Source organism: Poecile atricapillus, chromosome 1 (genome assembly GCF_030490865.1).
Source record: "Poecile atricapillus isolate bPoeAtr1 chromosome 1, bPoeAtr1.hap1, whole genome shotgun sequence".
Taxonomy (NCBI): Eukaryota; Metazoa; Chordata; class Aves; order Passeriformes; family Paridae; genus Poecile; species Poecile atricapillus.
Genome location: NC_081249.1, coordinates 134,838,801 through 134,858,484, shown reverse-complemented (window position 1 = coordinate 134,858,484; position 19,684 = coordinate 134,838,801). Strand labels below are relative to the sequence as shown.

The 19,684-nt window shown below is 41.4% G+C and overlaps 1 protein-coding gene across 2 annotated transcripts in view; it reads left to right on the top strand.

Moving 5' to 3' along the window:
* Positions 1 to 19,684, top strand: part of BRSK2 (BR serine/threonine kinase 2) — a 301,162-nt gene that overhangs the window by 255,270 nt on the left and 26,208 nt on the right. For both annotated transcript variants that reach the window (XM_058863406.1, XM_058863412.1), the window contains exons 13-15: positions 12,675 to 12,735; positions 17,056 to 17,263; positions 18,412 to 18,460. In XM_058863406.1, coding sequence (XP_058719389.1) covers positions 12,675 to 12,735; positions 17,056 to 17,263; positions 18,412 to 18,460 — 318 coding nt within the window. The remainder of the gene's footprint in view (positions 1 to 12,674; positions 12,736 to 17,055; positions 17,264 to 18,411; positions 18,461 to 19,684) is intronic.

Genomic DNA, 19,684 nt, shown 5'->3' with positions numbered 1-19,684 from the left:
TGCCATAATTTTTTATTTGTTCAGCTCTTAAGATCTGTTAAAAAAACAAAACAAAAAAAAAAGCCTGCTGTGCCCAGAAGCTCCCTTTGTTGACTGAGAACGGGGAGAAGAGCATGAAATAATTTCATAGATATTCCAGAGGCCCCTAGAATTGCTGGAAACCTTTTCTGGCGATTGTTACAGTTCTATCTGCAGTGAAGAAAGACTGGTGATTTCCAGAATCTGCTAGGACTTGTTTCAGACTGGATATGTGGCCTTGAGACTGCCATAAAGACTTCTTGACATATTGTAGGTTGGAAACCTGTCTCAAATACGTGATTTGGTGTGAGGTGTGGGTGAAGGAAGTGTTCAGGACAGGGTGTGCTCAGTGTTCCTAACAGGCCTCAAAGGAGTAAGAATGGGCACAACACTGACTCCTTGTTCCACCTGCAGTGTGTACTCTGCTGCTGGGAGATGCATGTGACATGAGGCTCCAGAGCCAGGCAGAGATATGCCTTATCACTTTCCCCCACCCCAGGGCTCTTTCACAAGGAGCGTCCAACTGGATGGAATAAACAGGAGGTGTTAAATCGATCACAACATTTTCTGAGAGCTGAAGCCTTTTCTTCCAGCTCTGAACTTTGACTTTGGATTCAGAAGCCTGAAGAGGCAGAACTATGTCTTGCTACCCAAAGTATTTCTTTTGCTTTTGAATGTCTCTGTTGATTCTGCACATGAGGAAGTCTAAAGATCTGGGATAAGTTCAGAGCAGAGATATATCCAGGCTGCACAGCAGTAAAAAAGGGCTTTGGCTTAAGGAGGAAACAAAACCTGCAGGCACAAAAGAGATATGGGGCAATGCATACCACAAGTCAAGAATAGACATAAAAGTGTGATTAAGCATGAAGAAAGGGATGTAATAACACCATGATTGATGATAATAGGCACGGTAGTGCTTGTTTTCGAAGGGGTTAAAGGGAAGATGTTATTTTACTCCACGTGTGAGCTTCCATAATTCATCCCATCCACATCCAGAGATGACAACGACACATTTTGTGTTGCTGGCAGCACAGTCGTTTATAACTCAAACTGGCTTCATTAACGAACCCCACTGCATGGGGAGTGTCTGGGGACAATGCATTGCTGATGGGGCCCCATCTGTCAGAATAGTCAGTAACAAAGTGACAAGTGCCTTCCACCAAGAGTGGGGATTTTTAATGGCTAGTTGCATATAATAGTCCATTAAATGACCCACTGACAGTGGGTTTTACAGCAGCAGGGTTTAGAACCCCAGTGCTTTTTTAAGAAATACTTTTTTTTTAATCTCAAGAGGCAGCAATTTAGTGCTTTTATCTTAAAATACTAGGAAGATTGACCATCGAATCAGGTCTCCTGTTCAGACACAGATGACTTGTATAAACATCTGGAGACACAGTGCCACTGCTTCTTCTTTGAGTTGGCAAAGATATATTTCTAACCAGTGGGCAAAACACACCCAAGTGTCTTGTGAGATTTATTCCTACTGTCCTCTTTCCCAGTAGTAAACAGATGTTTGCTTGCATAAAGAGGATTTATGTTACATCCTCGGGTTTACATGTTTGTATCATGATCTGTGCTTTTGGTAACCATGTGGGGACCCTACAAGTGTTTGGTCTTGGCTTGTTAGGGCATATCTTTCCACTTAAATTTGAAACTTGGCGGCCTCCAGCCCTGCAGGTTGAGAAAGTATTAAGTGAAAAACAGTCCTTCAGTGACTTGGTTTTGAATAATGGACAAGGGAAACACACAAAAGAGCTTACAGGCTCTGTGAAATGTTTGTGCCAACCTCTCCAGGTGTTCTCCAATGGATCTTTGTAAATGGCAAAGTTGGTATGCACAAACTCTAGCCCCTCTAAAACTGGTGACTAAGTTTTGTTAATTCTTGGGTTTCCCTGCTAGTTGTCAACTAAACGGGTTCATAATTATGCCTTAATTACTTCTGCTGTTCTGGTATCCCCACCTCTCAGACTATCTGGTATTTCCTTGAAATGTCAAAAGAAAAGAGGTAGGTTCTGAGCTTAGTTTAACATCAGCTAATTTGTCCCTTGTGCTAAAATCACACAGATTAGGAAGAATTCCATGGGAGCTAGAATCCAGCGGGAATATGCCAGAAATTTTCAGCAGTTTTGCTGTGAGAGTCCAAAAACCATTCTAAAATGGGCTTCATTAACTATTCATTTTCTTCTAGTTTTTGAAGTGGAGAGCTTGCATGAGAGATCAGCTAACATTAGGAAGCAGCATTCTGTGAAAGAGGAAAGCATATTACCAGTGAAATATATTGCAGAGAGCTACCCTTTTAGCAAAGCACAGGGAATTTCACTTCTAAGCTGCAGGGATTCCGACCCAAGAAGAGAAGGAAGGGCATTTCTCTATACACTGAATATAGGGAAGAGAGTTGGAAGTTAAGTGGTAATGGACCCTACAAATTAGGATACAAAATGGATTACTGTTCCTCTTAGAGGCTCTATGGTCTGATTCTAACCTTTTCTGAAAGCATGCTTAGTGTTGAGGTCTTCTGGAAAAGTCGTGAGTAATGAATGATTTTCAATTAATGCCTTCAGGCATGTTCTGTTTTCCCTGGACACTGTGACAAAGTAGGTGGTACCTGGGTTTTAAATTGGATAAAGGAGAGCAAAGTTTACAAGTATGCATGGGGGAAGTCATATTAGACCTCAGAAGTCAGGGGAAGACCATGAACTCCAGCACTATGTAGGTGTGAGCCATGACTGTAAAGTTAAAGAAAGGTTTTTCAGAGCATTGCTTAAAAAGGGGAGGATGGGTTGGGGGGGCTGGGTGTCCAGCATTGCTACAGGTGACTCTCTTTTATAAAAATGTCCACACTAGTAACTGTGTTTTCTCGCTTTGTTCCTGCCATAGTAAAACAATGTTCAGTAAAAGCCTGGATATCTCTGAAGCCAATCCCAAATTCAACAAAGAAGAAAGGTATAAACACTGACAATATGTTCCTCTCCTCTACCTCACTGCTGAGACCTTAAAGATGCAGTACTTACCTTCTCTGTGTGGGGACAGAGCTGTTCTCTCTTTTCTCTTTAGAGAGAAGCAAAGAGGGTGGGATATTTACAGCTCCACACTATGTATGTTTTTGTACAGTACCATTCATTTGAGGCTATCCCCAATGCAGCCTGGGACTGTACCAATGGTTTCCCCACTAAAATTTCATCCTACTGCTATTTCTGGTTCAGTTCTGCCATGAGTTGAAGTTCTACCCAGGTAGAGGATGTATTTGTGTAATACTTCTTTGGGAAGGATTGGAATATAAAACACTAGGAAAGCCCAGAATGTTCCATTCCCAGCATTAGAAACAGCAGCACAACTGAGTGAGTGACAACTGTGGTAGGAATCTTTGGAAATTCAGTCTGATAGACAAAATATTAAGGACCTTTGGTAAGAGACAAACTCTTTAAGACTACTCAGAGGACATAAGAGGAAAACGTGATTGAAAACAGGGTTTTTGGAGGATGATCCTAATCTAGCAGTTCAAGTGACAGATGCTGAAGAAAAACAGAAAGGGTAACTCCCAACAATGGAAGGTTTTTAGTGTACATGTTGTTTCTAATATTTTGGTCTCAGAGGAAAAGAATTTTTCTCTTTGTTGAAAATTGGCATCCCAAATGATAATTCTTCATCAAAATGTAATCCTTACACATTTTGGACAAACACTTAGCTTACCCAAAGGTTACGAGTGTGGCATGTGATTCAGAAAGGGAGAAGCAATGGCTTCCTTAAAGGAACCAATGGACTTGGCAAACCATTCTTCTTTCCATTTCCCCTTTCTACAGAAATCTTTCTATATAGAGATAAAGGTGGCCTTTAAGCCTCAGGAGATTTACAGGATGTGTGAGGGACTGTTTTGGCCTTTTGCAGTCTGAGACAGTCTTTTGTGGTCAGTGCTTCAAGTCCTGAACCTGCTGCAGTGAGGAACATTGTGCATCTGCAGGAGAGATTGTGCCTCATGTGGTGTGTAAAGCACCTTCTCTAAGATGCCAAAATACCAACAAGCATTGGATTGGACCTGAATTGTTAGCAACTTTGTAGTTCCACAGCCATGAAGAAGTAGTGGTTATACAGCCTTTAGTGGCTGGGCTTTCCTGGACTGTTAGCATGGACATGGAAATTCCTGTTCCTTTCTCTGATACTCCCTATATGTAAGTTCTGTTCTTGAACATGTGGCACTTCTTGCATTGAAAGTTAGTCTAAAGTTACTCCAAAGGTGAGCTTTTTCTTAGTAATTAGGAATTAGGTCCAGTATAAGTGATGCAGAAGTTTTATCTGTGACAGGAGAGGCGTTTTTCAGCAGATGTTCTGAGCACCATTCCTTGTCCCTCTGTCCTTCTCTGGCAGCTGCTACAACTGTGTTAGGAGCAGAAGAAGTGACACCTCAGTATCTTCCATGGGAATTTCTTAAATCCACATAAGCATTTTGTGTTCCCTCTCAAAGGTGGTATTTTTCAGACAACAGGAGGAGAAGGTTAGAGCACTTCCTGAGGATCACCCACAGTCCTGCTTATTCAAGGACCAGGCTGAATTTTTGAGGAGCACCCTTGCTGTGATCTTACCTCCCTTCCACTTCTAAGAGTTCAAATGAAGGACCTCAGTGGTGGGAATGTGAGAGAACCTGGATTCTAGATCTGCCCACACAACCACATGAAAGGAAGGGATAGTCAGCAAAGAGGACCCCAGCAAAATGGGGTCACATAATCAGGGTGGCCATTAAATTTTTGTTCAGTGTTTAACTGTCCAATTTTATGATACCTTTTTTAAAGGAATACTGCATCTTTAAGGGTCCCTTCCCTCTAGATGCACATGGTTGTCTTAGTAGCTGAGGCCACTGTCCCTTTCTTTTTCTTTTTCTTTCTGACTTTCTTTCACCCCCTCTTTCAGTGCTTCTCTTCTTCTGTATCTGGGTTGCTGCAGCTCCGTAGTTCACTTGCTTCAGTATTATAGGGAATGCACATGTCTGCGCTTCTGGGTCTATTGTGTCCTGGGATTGTTCATTTTTTTTAAACCTCATTTCCCCTTTTCTTTACCCTATTGTCAATTTGCTTTCCATTCTCTTTGTTAACCTCTTCAGTGCCTTCCCTGTTGGGAAAATGACTTGAAAGAAACATTATTGAACCTTCTTGCACCCATTCTATTTACATTTTACTATTCTGCATGTTTGAAAATGGGTGTATTTTCTGTATAAATATACACACAGGTTCCAGTATATACAATGGGTGTCAATTTGCTCTTCTCAGTTACATCACTGTAGATAGACTGGTACAGGTACAATTGAGGACAGCATTTGTTCCTAAATATATACATATATTTGTGTATATATATGAATTAGCTGTTACCCAAATTTGCACTCCACAGGCTGAAATATAAATGGAGTGTCACTCAAACACATGAAAAAGAACTTACTGTAATGCTTCTTTCCACTTCTCTATCAATGCATAGCACAACAGCCTTTTTGTCCTATTCTGACTGCATTTTCATTTTAACTGTTCTCAAAACTGCCTTGGTGGCTCAGCCCAGCACTTGCAATGTTGATGTAACTGGAGGCATGGCTAGTTGCACTGAGCAGTAAACTGTGAAATCTACTGGGCATATATTAAATTTGGCATTTCTGTCTTGTGGCGAATGGATTTTCCTCACCCAGCCAGAGGTAGCTCTGGCAGCTTGGGAGCCTCTTATTGAAAATGGAGAGAATGAGAGAGAGAAGGTGACAGAGAGGAAAAAAAGTGTTGCATCCAACTTGAAAATAATTTGGCTTAATAACACCAAACTGTTTTTTTATTTCTAATCTAATCTTTGTTAATGTGAAAAGGTGGTGACACTTTCCTGAGTTTGCTAACCTGCACCCCTGAAAACTTAATAACCTGACTATTCTATTTTCATTTTGAATGCTTTGGTTAGTAGATAAAAATTAAGAATACTGAAGTTTTCAATTGTCACTAGCCTTCAAAGTCAATGTGCCAGAGATTCAGTCTGCTTTTAGAACTGCTTTTTCAGACTCTTTTCAGCACAGCATTGATTTATTCTCCATTCACATTTGAAAGATTTCCTTTGCAACCTACAAGACCCAGAGACTGAATTTATTTTAAATGAAAAATGAGATCCTGGAGCACAAGATGGCATCCACAGAGATAAGTGCTGGGTTGCTGAGCTGGTACGTTCTAGCTGATCTGAATTCCTGACTATAAGACCATCATGACTAATAAGGCAGTATCAAAGCAGATTCACAGCTTGAGCTACAATCTTGTACCCTGGGCTCCCAAGCTGGCTCAGAAATGCACGCTTTAATAACCAATACATTTCACAGTTCATTCGTGGCAAAAATAAAAGTACTTCTTACCAGACCAGCTTGGGGGACAGAGGGACACTGCACTGAACAAACTGGGGACAAAAAGAACAATTTCCTGGATATCAGTGTGATATAACTGTGCCTTATGTAAGAGGCAGAGAAGAAATGCAGCATGAAGTATGAACCCCATTGCTCTGCTGACTGCTTTAATTCGGATTTGGCTGGGAATTTTTTTTTTGCAGCCTTAGTATGTGCCTCTCCATGTTCCCTAGTGACAAAGTTGGATGTGTTTGCAATATGTGAGTGGGACAAAAGTTGTTTTCTGGTCAATGAAACTGTCCCCCTAGTGTTCCTGGTCTCTGGAAAGACTTAGGCACCGGTGGCAATGATTATGACCTTTCAGCTCTCCGAACAGTATTTCACTCTGCTTTTCCTACTCTTCTCTCCACCTGCCTCCACACCCCTCTCTCTTTCTTTCTCTCTCTCCCTCTCTCTTTATTTTCCCTTTCCGAGGATGGCGAGTGCTGATCCATTGGGGTAAGCTCTAGTTTTGGATTATTCCTGTTGCGGGACCTGTTGTAATTTTGTAGAGAAACTTTTCATTTGCAATTTCCAAATACAATACAGGCTTACACACTTAAGTGACTGAGGCTTTACAGCAGGGAGGGAGAGAGAGAGAGAGATGTGGGAAGAAGCATTTTTGGTGCTTTTGTGTGTGTTTGTGTGCTTTTATGTTGGAGTCACACTCCATATAATTTACTTTTGGGTTCTTTTTTTGTTCTCTTCTTTATCCCTCTATTTCAATGTCTGTGGGCACAGAGAACTATCCTCAGACACTGTGCAGATACCAGACACTTTCTGAGAATGAAACCCATTCTCTGTTTTGTACCTGTTTGGTATTTTCCAGTTAATTTAGATCCTAATTTATCCAGTTTTCTTCTTTTTTTTTTTTTTTTTTTTTTTTTTTTTAATGAAACTGAATCCCATCCATGTTATTAAAAAATGCTGAGTATTCCCTCTCTTGTTAGAATATGTTTTCTTAAGAGGTGAACAGATGGCCCTAGAGACAGATATATCTTCAAAGCTCTGTGTTTTCAATAAAGGCAGTATAGGTACAGCTAAGAATGCAAACACACTTCAAATTGAAGTTCCATTTATAAATACTTAAGGAGAATATTATATTAATAAATGATTTAATGAAACCATTGTAATAGATCATTACAGACTACAGTAAAAACTTCTTGAGAGGGTACATATTGAGAAAGCTAATTAGCACCAGTAACAAGTACTTTTCGTGTTTGCAGCGTGCTTCAATATCTGTTAATTGTTTCTGAACCATTTATAAATGGAACTTTAGTATAATTGGCCAATTAAGGAGGGTGGTGCTGTTCAATATCACCTTCTGTATGGACTGAAAGGAGGAAGAGGTGTGTTACCAACACCTGCACTCCTTCCTCTGCACTCTCTGTAAGGCTTCATCTTACAAGTGGTTATTACCATGAGCAGACCTTCTGACTCAAGCATGAGTATTCCCAGTAGGAGCTGTCACAGTGTTATTTGCATGGCTGGGACTGTAAGACAGTGGAACATCCAAGGTGCTCTATACATATTCCCTGAATCAGGGAGTGAGGAAGCACAGTTTGTACCTTTCAGGCACCCAAAAGTAAGAGTGGTGAAATTTAACACAGCCTGACTGCTCATCTATTGCATGTTAATTCAGGTCATTGTCAGGGGTCTCATACCCTGAAGTTTCAGTTTAAATTTTTTTGGTTTTGAGTGAGCAAGGAAAGAGGAGTATCAAATTCCAGCCAATTCATGCTTGAAGCAAATAAGAAGTTGGTTGAATATTTTCTGGAATGACTTCCAAAACCACACATGGAATCAAACCAATTCACAATTTCTAAGGCATTTCACCCAGGGACACAAGTCTGATGCATCACTGCACGCTGCATGCATGCTGCAGGCTCCCCTTCTTGGAAGCATGGCTCCAGCTTGACCAGCTTAGAGGCTGTTTTCAGCATCCTGGTAAAACTGTGCTATGAAAGCAAATTCTGTTGGGACTGCAACAAGGTACCAAACTCGCCTTGGATTGTAAGAAAAAGTTCTAGGAGATGGTTATTCAAAGAATAAACAAATGCCAAATCTGATCAAAATGTTAAATTCATGCTGTGAAGCTTTTATGTTCTACTGGTGTGTCCGAGCAGGGGCACTATTTAAAGCATTTGGGAACTGCTCTGAGAGAAGGGCATTGGAGAGATGCTCTGCACATGTGTTACATATGTGGTGGAGTTACCAGGACAGCTGCACTCTCCTGTCTCCTGTTCCTCTCTGTCTGCACCTCAGCAGTGTCAGGCTTCCGCCCTGCACCTCTCAGGGGGTTCTGCATTCTCTGAAACCAGCTGGAAACTGGATTCAAGCCCCTCAGTTTCACCAGTAAGGGAGCACTGGTCTGATGTGAATTTGGCCTCACACAGCTTCCTCTTGACAGCAGCTGGCTAAAATGAGTGAAAAATTACTTTAAAATTAAGGACCTTTTAACTTTGATACTTGGAATTATCAAATAGATTGAATAAGTTATAAAATCATCACAGCTACAAACTACAGCCCACACATGCACATTTTGTTTCAGTCCTTTGACTCTCTTTCATAGCTCAGCTGTCTCCAGGTTATTGTCAGTCTATGGAATGGAAGGAATAGCCTGCAATGATCTCAGTGTCCACCTTATGTTTGGAGTGCCCTCTGCATCTTCCCCCTCCTAAACCTGGGTCTGCCTCCCTTATGTTTTGGGGTTTTTGAATTCCTCCCTCTAGGCTTGTTAAAACAGCTCTGTCACTTTGTAAGGGACTAAAGAGTTTCCTCTTGGGTCTCTAAATCTGGCAGTTGTGTTTGAGGGAATGCTCTTTATCTGAGCAACTGCACTGTCTTTCCTGCTTGTATTTCCAACAACCTTTTGATGATTTCCATTGAGTTAGTGCACAAGCATACATGAATGCAAAACACAGAGTCACAAAAATGAGTCACACGCGGTGTTCAGAGTTTCCTGGATTGTTGCATTTAGTATTAAGTTATTGGAATAATTATAGATTTTATACTTCCAGTAACATTTAATGCCTGTAAAGACTCTTAGGAGGTTACTCACTAGTAAATACTTCCCACTAAATATATATTCATCTCATAGCCATGGAGATGATGTCGTACCTCTTTCCACACATAAGACGTAAGTCTGCCGTACTAATGTTGACTGTAGGGCCTCAAAATTTCATTTTCTGGTGAGAGGGCTAGAAATTGAAATTCCTGTTCTTTCATTACAGCATTTCAGCATAGTGCAACATTTTCATTCCTTTCTTTTGGCCCTGTCCCAGTTCTGTCCACCTGACTCTGAGATACAGGAGCAGTGCATGTGGTTGTTTTTTTTTTACAAACTCAATTACAGCATTGCTCAGCTGAAATGATCTTGATGAGAGGGACAAATCTGTCATTTTTGCTTGTTAGCCCTTTTTGTTCTGGAGTACAGAACCACATAGTAGGGCACGGTACTGAGTTTTTACAGCCAGCTTGAGAATCACGTCCCATTTGTCAAGGTAAATTATGGGAGATTTGTTAAATTGAGGAAGATGCAAGGAAATTCTCCTCAGTCTTGGTGTCATATCCCATACCACCACTTTCTGGTAGAGGAGGAAGAATTTTGAAAATGCACAGCTCTCTTTTCACCCCGACACTTAAATTGAACACAGGCTTCTTCAAACTCTTTCCACTGCTCCTATATACAATTTCCAGTGTGGACAAACTGAAGCTTGCTATAAGGGCCTACTTTACTTCTTACGTATTTTGCATGTAAATCAGCACCAGAAATAAATCTTGCTCAATAGCAATCATGTGGATGCTGAATGCATTTCCAGGAGGATTTCATACTAACTCTCTCTTATGTCCCCTGCCTCAGGCTCCTAGGCTGGATGAAAGCACAGCACACAACAACTGTTTTTCAAATAATGCTTTCCATAAAGAATGGGTAGTTGGGAGGTGGGGACTTCCATATTCTGCCCTACATGTATGTGATCATTTCTGTAAAAAAATAAGAGGCAATGGGATTGGGAAGGGAAAATTCAGGGCTGTTGGAAACACCTGATTACAAAAAGGAAATAGCAGAGGGGAACTTTTAATCAAGTGTCCTGGAATTCAGGTGAGTGTCAGAGAGGACTTTCCCACCACCATTTAGAGTTGGTGGGAACATCTCCTTTAAGTCTAAGCTGGTGTTTAACTGCATCTCTGGGCACCTGAATGCCTTCCACATTTGTGCAAAATAATCTATAGCCTCTTGTAATTCACGCTTTGGAAGAAGCTTTTCCTGATGATTCATGCAAGGAACATTTTAACTAAATGGGCTTCCCATCTGCACAACACATCTGTGTTGCAGTCAGCTACTTCACTTGTAGGAAAGGCACATACAGTAGTCTTTCAAAAGTGGAGCAGACAGTTCTTCCTTTAAAATTATCTGCATAAACCTTTATGAGTGCCCCAGATCTTGATGGTACGAATTTAGGCTTAATCTAGTGTGAAATAATGCCAAGAGTGAGCTTCTAGTTTTTGCTGGTGCACTATGATGGGCAGATTGCATCAGGGTACAAGAAAAAAAACTCAGTGGGATTTTCTGCATAGAATGAGTGCCCCAGATTTTCATGGTGCCAATTGAGATTAAATCTGGCCAAAAAAAAGGTGCTGTGAGAGAGCTTCTGGTTTTCACCTACTCAGTGTGATGGACGAACTGCAACGGGATACAAAGAAAACCATCAGGACAGAGGATACAAGTCGAGAAAACAGAACCTGTCATTGTGTTCACTTGTAGCTTTCTCTTTCCTTAGAAATATTTCCACTTCTGCAGTTCACTTTTTTTAAAGAATTCTACTACTCAAATTTGTTTAATAATATATGTCTGTGAGACCATTTTAGAGACCTTTTTTTTTTTTTGTTTTATTCTACAACAGCAGAAGAGAGTAAACTGATACAGGTTATAGTCTAAATTTGGTTTATATTCTTATGTATAAGTTGACATCAGGTATCTGACCTATATCAATTATTAATGTATATGTGTATAAACACAGGCAGACACATATAAAAACACATACACACATGCATTCAGTTTTCTACAGGAATTTCACCTTTTCATGTTTGTTACCTGAAGGCAAGTAATTGCTCTTATGGCTCTTGTTATAGGTAGGTTATTATAGGTAGAAAACATTGTTAGGTTTGCTGTATTGACATATTGCTGCATGGTGGCTGTTGAACAAATAGCTTCTTAGCCAAATTCTCTCCTGTAAGAGGTTTCAGTCTTCAAGACAACTTTCTATTTAAAAGGATAGAAAGCAGCTGCCTCTGGGGCCCACTCATGTACAGGCACATGTAAGGTGTGGGGTTTTTTTCTGCAGGGCAGCCCTCCTCCTAGAAACTTCCTCTGCTGAAATGTTTGTGCAGTCTGGCCTGTCTGCTTTTCCACCATGTTTAGCATAGCACATTTGCACATTTTATTGTCAGCAGCTGACATTTTTCATAGGCAGCCTTTGCTGGAGAGCATAAGACCATTAACAGTATAGATGACCTTGTCAGCAGATAGGACAGTTCACTCTCCCTTGACTGGCCTCATTCTGAGGGCACCTGAGCTGTAATTTTGATATTAGTAAAGTCATCATCAAAAGCAAAACTCGTTATCCACAGAGAAAACCTGGCTTGCTTAATGCAGCAGCAAGAAGTCTCACTGGAGAGCAAAGATGTGAGATCCATCAATGAGAAGCTGGAAAGGGCTAAGCCAATGCAATCTTTAATTTCAGTGGGAAGTCATCATGTAAGAAATGATTGTGTGCTTGAGTCAAGGGGACTTGGGGTTTTAATTATTACCTGGAAGAGCTCCCTGCCATTGTGCCTTGTACACATGGTATTTTTCCATGTTGCTTGTGACAGAGAAAGTCTCATTTTGTAACCGCCAGCACTGTGCAAAACAGAATTCTCAGAACAGGTATGAATGTCTTCACCATCCTTTTGAACTGAGCTGTTCAACTTGCACAGAGCAGACCTTATAGCTTCCATGTGCTTGATGACCAAAAAGAAAGTAGCAACTGCCTTAATCAAAAGGGATTCTAGTATTCTCCCTGAGCAACAGCATTTTTTTGAATTGAGGGGGGGACAACTGAAAAACATGACAATAGTGAAAGGAAAGAGAAGGAAAGAGTTATGTCCTTTTCCTGTGACAGCCTCCCTCCTCCTCCTCACTTCATGCCTGTGCCTGTGGTGGCTGGTGTTCAGGGTTATTACTTGTCTGAGTTTTCTGAGGGATGTTTTCCTTGTTGTGTCCATTCAGGTCTCGGTCAATCAGCGGAGCATCGTCTGGGCTCTCCACCAGTCCTCTCAGCAGTCCAAGGGTAAGTGCTGCTGCTTCAAGATCTGTTGGTCCAATCCACTCACACATGCTTGATGCTTTTCGACATCTGTTGCGCCAGAGCTGTGGCTCTTAGCTGGGATGTTTTGCTTTTCCTTGGCAGCTTGTAAATTTTCATGGGTGGTGAGGGAAATGTTACTTGCAAATGCAAGTGGAGAATTTCTCATAGATGTTCCCTGCACTGTTAGCAGGGATCTCACTGTGTCCCTGCCCTTTTTCAGCCTCATAAGCACACAGAATAACATTGCTATGATTAAACACTCCATATCCAGCTGAGGTTTCCATACAGCCTGGTTTCAGACCAAATGATCAGGAACCATTTCACAGCTGCCTTCAATTAGGTCACAGTAAAGCACCAAAACGTGCTGGTTATCTTCTGTTTGCCTCAGAATAGCTCGTATTAGGAAGTCAGAGAAAATATATTACAGAAATTTGAGGGCTAGCGAATTTAAAAGGAAAACAAGAAGCTGACAGACTAGGATGAGTAAAGAACATTCAAATCCCTATAAATAAGGTACTTTCACTTGCCCTTTTTAAGCATGCAGTCAACTAAATACTGATGCTCAATACTGATACTCAGCCAGTACAACACATACTTGATAGTACATTTGTTGTGAAGTTGAAATGGTTTCTAATGCAATGACAGAGGCTCCCATCTTCTTGTTAACTTCTTTAGGGATAAAAGTGAGTATTTCTAGTGCTTGAAAAGGTCAGCTAAGTCACTTTAAGACTGCAGTGCCTAACAAAAGTCTAGACCTCATCAAAAAGGCTATTGGGCTGTGACAGTTCACGTTACCTAAATGTCAGGCCCAGAGTCTTTGGAGGATTTCTTCATACTTCCCATGACTCCATGAGAAGATGATATCCCCTGTTAGAAATTGATATAGTCCAAGTAATAGGGTATGGATACATCTATGGATCTACTCTTAGTTATATGAAGATAACATCAGTATTCCAAGTATTTGAAATTGCAGTTCCACCCTAAGATTCTGTGTAATTCATGTGAATAAAGACACACTGTCAGCTCTAAATTTATAGTCTAGTAAAGCTTCCAGCACTTTGCTTGATTGAATTCATTTCTGAAACCTATTTTGGGCTCCTGCCAATTGTTATCCCATTTTGAAACTGGCATAAGTGTTCTTGTGGTCTCCTCTAGGTCTTTAAAGTCCTAGGGACCAGTGAAGATCCATTTCCTTCTTTCTGAACTGAGGCTTCTGGTTGCCAGTGGAATGGAGCAGAGATCTGAGAACTCTTATGCCACTGCAAAATGTACTGGAAAAGAGCATGGGAACAGTTTTGTGCACAAAATAAGCAACCAATGAAGCAAACCTAAATCTTGATTTCATTAATTGATCTCTTGGGATCAACTTCTGACATCTCAGTAGGACAGCATCAAAGAATAAGTTTGACAAGATCTGTCCCATATTCACTGTATCTTACCATTACTTAATAGACAGTTGATTAAATAATCTTCAAAGGGATTTTGAAATCAGGTGTCATTTTCAGCAGATCATAGTGCTATTAAGGCAGGTCACATTTGAGGCTTAAAAGGAAATGTTGGAATAAAAATCATATTTTTTTAAACATCCTTACCTATGCTTCTGATAGCACCGTAGATTATTGAAAGAGAACATACTTTAAAAAACAAATACACTTTTTTACTTTTTGCACTGCTTAGGTTCAGTTCTATGAGGAATTAAATTCAGCAGCAAATAAGAGCTCTCAGATTTCTCAAGATCTTGCTAATGGTGTTCCACATTGCACCAGCTGAAATCGAGACCTAATCTTGTTCTTCATTTCATTATTAAATATGTGATAATTAAGGGTGCCTCTTCAGATTCTTAATGGCTTGAGAGGGAGTTGAATCTTACTTTATTTCTTTCAAATCTGCTTCTTAAACCATCATACATGTAAGATAGGAAAATTGCAAGGAAACATTTGCAATTAACACTTTGAGTTTTATCCATTGGTGTCATTTGCAAATAATTAATAGTCAGATGCTGATGGTGACTTCCACAAATTAACCACTTTCCTCATCTTTTCCCCTTCCTTGCTCATTGACAATGAGAATTTAGCAACATGGCAGACTTAAGTTTAACTTTACAATCCTAATATTAATACAGATATTTTGATGTACTGATTTTCCTTTAATTTTGGTGGCCTAACCCTAAGTTCTTTGAAGTAATTACAAAACTTTGATGCAAACAATTTAAAGACATAAGTATTAAATACATTTCTACAGTTTTTTTAAATATGGCAACATTGTGCTAATCCATTACACCCAGGAAGGAAACTCGTAGTGTGTTTACCTGGGACTGAGATTTGAGGCAAGCTTACATGTACCTGGTATGTCTGGTTAGTTCTTGATTATGGCTTTTAGGTGTCAAGAATGGATAATAATAACGGTGATGGTGTAATTTTTCATAGGTAAGAACTTTGTAGAAATCAGAATCTAAGAGTAGACCAAAGCTGAACATCTTGAGTAGTGATTTCTATTTTTACAATTATTGCAGTACTTGTAATCTAAGGTGGTAGTTGCAATGACTTGTAAGGACATTTTTTGTTTGTTTTAAATGTGATTTTTAGCTTCCTAATATCCCTAAAAAGGCTTCTACCCTTCCAAGTCTGTCTATTGCTGTTTGCTGTCAAAGTATGGATGGTTTCCCAAAATACCTCTTAATACATGTAAATGTTCCAGTTTGGGAAAAAAAAAAATCATAATCCCATTTTGATACCTCAGTGAGGGATTATGAACTTTGCTTGTCTTTTTTCTTTTTAAACTGTGTCTTACAAAACAACGGCTCCCCCCACCCTCTTCTTAGACTTGGGACTTAATGCTGAGACTTATTGCTGAGACTCTATGACAGAAATTCCAATTATCAAGCTATCCTTCAATGCAGTGAGGGATGTTGGAGGAGAAGCATAAAGTCTGATGGAAAGTACCATCTCTTCTCAGATAAATAAATTTACCAGACCTCACTGAAGCTTTTGCTGTAGCAGTTTAAAAAATCAAACACCAATCTGAGTTCATATATTTCTTGTGGTGTTGTGTGGTCTGAAGCTTCCAAGTGAAGGCTGAGCAATTTAACCTTACAGATTAGGGGAGGAGAGAGGGTGCCCAGGTGGCATCACTCTCCCTTTTCCCCCTCTTTCTGCAATGGGTGGCTGCAACTGGTGCATTACCCAGCCAGGGGTAAAGAGGAAGGAAAGAGGTTCTGACTGGTGTGTGCGGTAACTGTGTGTATCCCCTGCCACTCTGTGTGTATCACACACCTGTTCTGAGTCTCATCTCTCTACTGGGTTTGCATATGGGCACATGGAGCGGAAAGAGGTGGTCCCGTTCTTGGCACATCTCAATTTGTCTGTGGCTTGAGTGGTTCTTCTTCCCCTTCCTCACCTCCCTACAGCATCGTGCTTCTCTCACTGCAGGGCAATCAGAACAATCCCAGAGAGATGGCATTTCTCTCTTCTTTTTTTCTTGGTTACTTTCTTTTTTTTTTTCTTTTTTTCTTTTTCTTTTTTTTTTTTTTTTCTTTGTTCCTTTCTTGTACTTTTCTTTCTGTTGTTTTCCTTTGCTGACACGTGGTTGGTTAATATGATGAAGCCTGTTATGACACTGTTGTTCTTGCTGCTGCCGCTGCTGCTGTTGTTGAATATGCTGTGTTCCCAGCTAACTGCATGTCTTTTTTTTGTTTTTTGTTTGTTTGTTTGTTTTCGTTTCTTTGCAAAATCCCTCCCCCCCACTACCCCTTCACCTCCATCTCCTGTGTCTCCTTGTGACATGGTGCATCTTTGTGACTCGGATGGATTTTATTCTGACTTTCCTTTCTCTGCTCGCCCGCTCTTTGCGTATTTCACTGTTTTTGATGTGCATGGACACTCTGCGTCTGTCTCGTAGCCTATCAGAAAGTTCTTCATCCCCCCTCAGACCTCCGACCTCCCTTTCTCTCCCCGACCCCAAGTCTCCTTGGACCCTGATGCTTGTAGGAACGCCTCCAGGCCTGGACATGTACTCCAACCAAAGCCAGCACTTCAGCCCAACCCAAAGACGCAGACTTTGCCATCCAAGAGCAAATTGGCTGAAAAACCACTCCAGTCTACTAAATCCAACCCACTCCCTGCCAGCAATACCAGCGCCCCCTCTTCCCAGAACAACCCTGTGCAGAATGCTCAGGGCCGCTCGCCTGCTGCCGGCTTTAACCCACAGCTGGCTGTTCCTAAAGTGCAGACCAACCCTATGTCTCCTGTTAGATTGCTCCCTTCTAGTACTGACCCAAGCACCAAATCTATCCCCATCATACAGGTCACCCCTCACCCCTCTCCAAGGGGAAGTCCCCTCCCTACCCCCAAGGGGACACCTGTTCATACGCCAAAGGAGAGCCCAGCAGGCACACCCAACCCAACACCACCATCCAGCCCCAGCATTGGAGGAATGCCTTGGAGGACACGGCTCAACTCCATCAAGAATAGTTTCCTGGGGTCTCCTCGCTTCCATCGTCGGAAATTACAAGGTGAGTACTCACCCAGACATACAGGGTGGTTCTGAGTTGGGCAAATGTTCAGCAGGAATTTCATACCTGTCTGTGGCTCTGCAAATTCTGTGTACCAAGGAGTGAATACTGGTGTGGAAAATGAGAGTGATAACGTCGGCCAAGCCCTAACCCGCATGTGAGCAGGCTCTGTCGTGCCACTGCACCTGCTCCAACAGCATCTCCTGAGCCCACTTCACACTCCATCCATGCAGCTCTTACTATCCCTGTTGTGGCTCTTAGACTGCAAGAAAATCTGTCTTCAGTTTCTTCACTTGCTTTGCAAGTGAACCTAGGGCTCAGCCATTTCCCCTGTGGCTGTGCTCCACTGCCTCTCCACAGCCACAGGCTGAGCCTGATGCTGAAAGACAGCCAGAGGCAATAGGCTGAAATTGTCCTTCTGAAGCACAGCTTTTTTGATCTTGGTTAATGCCTTTTTTTGCCTCCTTTGGTAATTGGTGCAAAAATCTCCTTAATACAATCACTGGTTTCATATATGCTGGCCTACTTCAGTTTTCTAAGTCTCTAGTGTATTGAGATGTGCAAAATTTTCTTCCTCAGGCTCCAGGTGGCTTTTTTGCATGCCAGCAAAGGGCACCCAAAGTCACATGCCTTATCCTTGAATGTCAGCAGCAGCTCTCCCAACCCGGTGGTTTTACAGGGTACCGGGACATGATCCTACAGGAAAGGAGGATTACAGCCATGGAATAGTTCCATTTTGAACTGTGATGGTTGGTGCCATTGTCTCTGAGGTGGCCAGAGAACTGCAGAGAATTGCAGCAGTGACTGAGCTGCATCCAGCTGGGCTGTGAAGCAATTGCAAAGCAGTTGCATTGGCACAGTGTTTTTGGGTCTGAACCAAAAACCATTGAAGCCAGTGCAAGATTACCTAATGATCTAAGGAAGGGTAGAGTGAGCCTGGAAATGGAGCACTTGATTAGCTGCAGAGATCTAGAGACATATGACCAGCATTCAGATGTCAGAACTAGCCTGCAGAGGCTAATTGGGCAATGGGCAAATGCAAGCGAGAGCAGAACTGTTTCATTGGTGTCAAGCAGAAAATGGAAGGTGTACTGAATCATCAAATTTCTTTTCTCCTTCCCTCTCTTTGGCTGTCCGTGCATGAGCAGTACCTACACCAGAAGAGATGTCTAATTTAACCCCAGAATCATCCCCAGAGTAAGTGCTTTGCCTTTTTCTCCACCAAATACCAGTGTCATTTCCTGACCTGAATGTCATAAGCTGACATATTTCTGTTCTGGATCAGTATCTGTTTGTAACCTGTTGTCCTGTGGGTGGGATAGAGATGTGAAATGATTCTTTTGATGAGGACTCTGCATAAAATCTATACCTCAGTGATGGCAGTGGGGTCAACAGGTGATGAAACAGTCTCCCAGTAACCACCCCATTTTCTCATGGCTTGCTGAATTTGCTGAGTTTGTAACATGTTTCTTCCCTCTTCATTCATTTGGGTGTCAAGTAGATCACTCTTTGGGACTGGAGAGGCTAATCAGTGGCTTACACTGGCACTAACTGTGTACCAAAAAGTCTTCCTTTTAGTACAGGAGAGTTTGCATCCTCAGGATAGCATGCAGGAGGCTGTGCTATGATAATTCAGAGGGATCTTTGGCTGTGAGAGCCAGTGCAGTGTTAATTCTAGGCAGCAGTACTGGGACATGGAGAAGCTGTTTCATGTTCACCGGGCTCATTCCTAAAAGTCAGTATACATTTCAACCATTTCACTGCACAAATGTGCATCACTGCATGGCAGGTTTGGAAGTCCCTGCCAGAGTGCTGCTCCAAACACTTCCTAATACGCAACAGATGCCAAATTATTCCTTTTGATTTTCACAGCTTGTGTTTGTGCACCCAATGCCCATAGACTTAGCCTGCCAACCAAGGCAATTTGGCCTCTTGTTAAGAGACTTGTATGAAATATTCATGAGTCTTGGGTGGGAATTTTGAGCTTAAAGTTTTCTAATTGGTGACAATGGTATTGTCTTCACAACCTGCCACAGACCTGGCTTTTATCTGGTGTGAGATGGGCACTCTCTGTGTAATAGTGCAGATTGGAGAGGGATAAAGACTTCAGGAGAGGGAGAAGTAGGGATTAATAAAGGTATCCAGGAAGAAAAATGGAATGTACTGTTTTCAACACTTTTGAGCAATTACTGATAGAGAGGCAAGAGAGAATTCCATAAAATTGGCACATCATTATCACAGAAATATACAATACTCTCATCTCACATGTTTTAGAGCCATTAAAACAGAAAACCTTTAGAATCAAATTTCTTCTCTTCATTGCATGTATGTTGGTGGAAGTTTTGCTGTTAATTTATTGCCTTCCCTGCTTCCCACTCACTCTTTAAAAGCTGGTGGAAAGAAGTAGTGCCTGTCATTTGA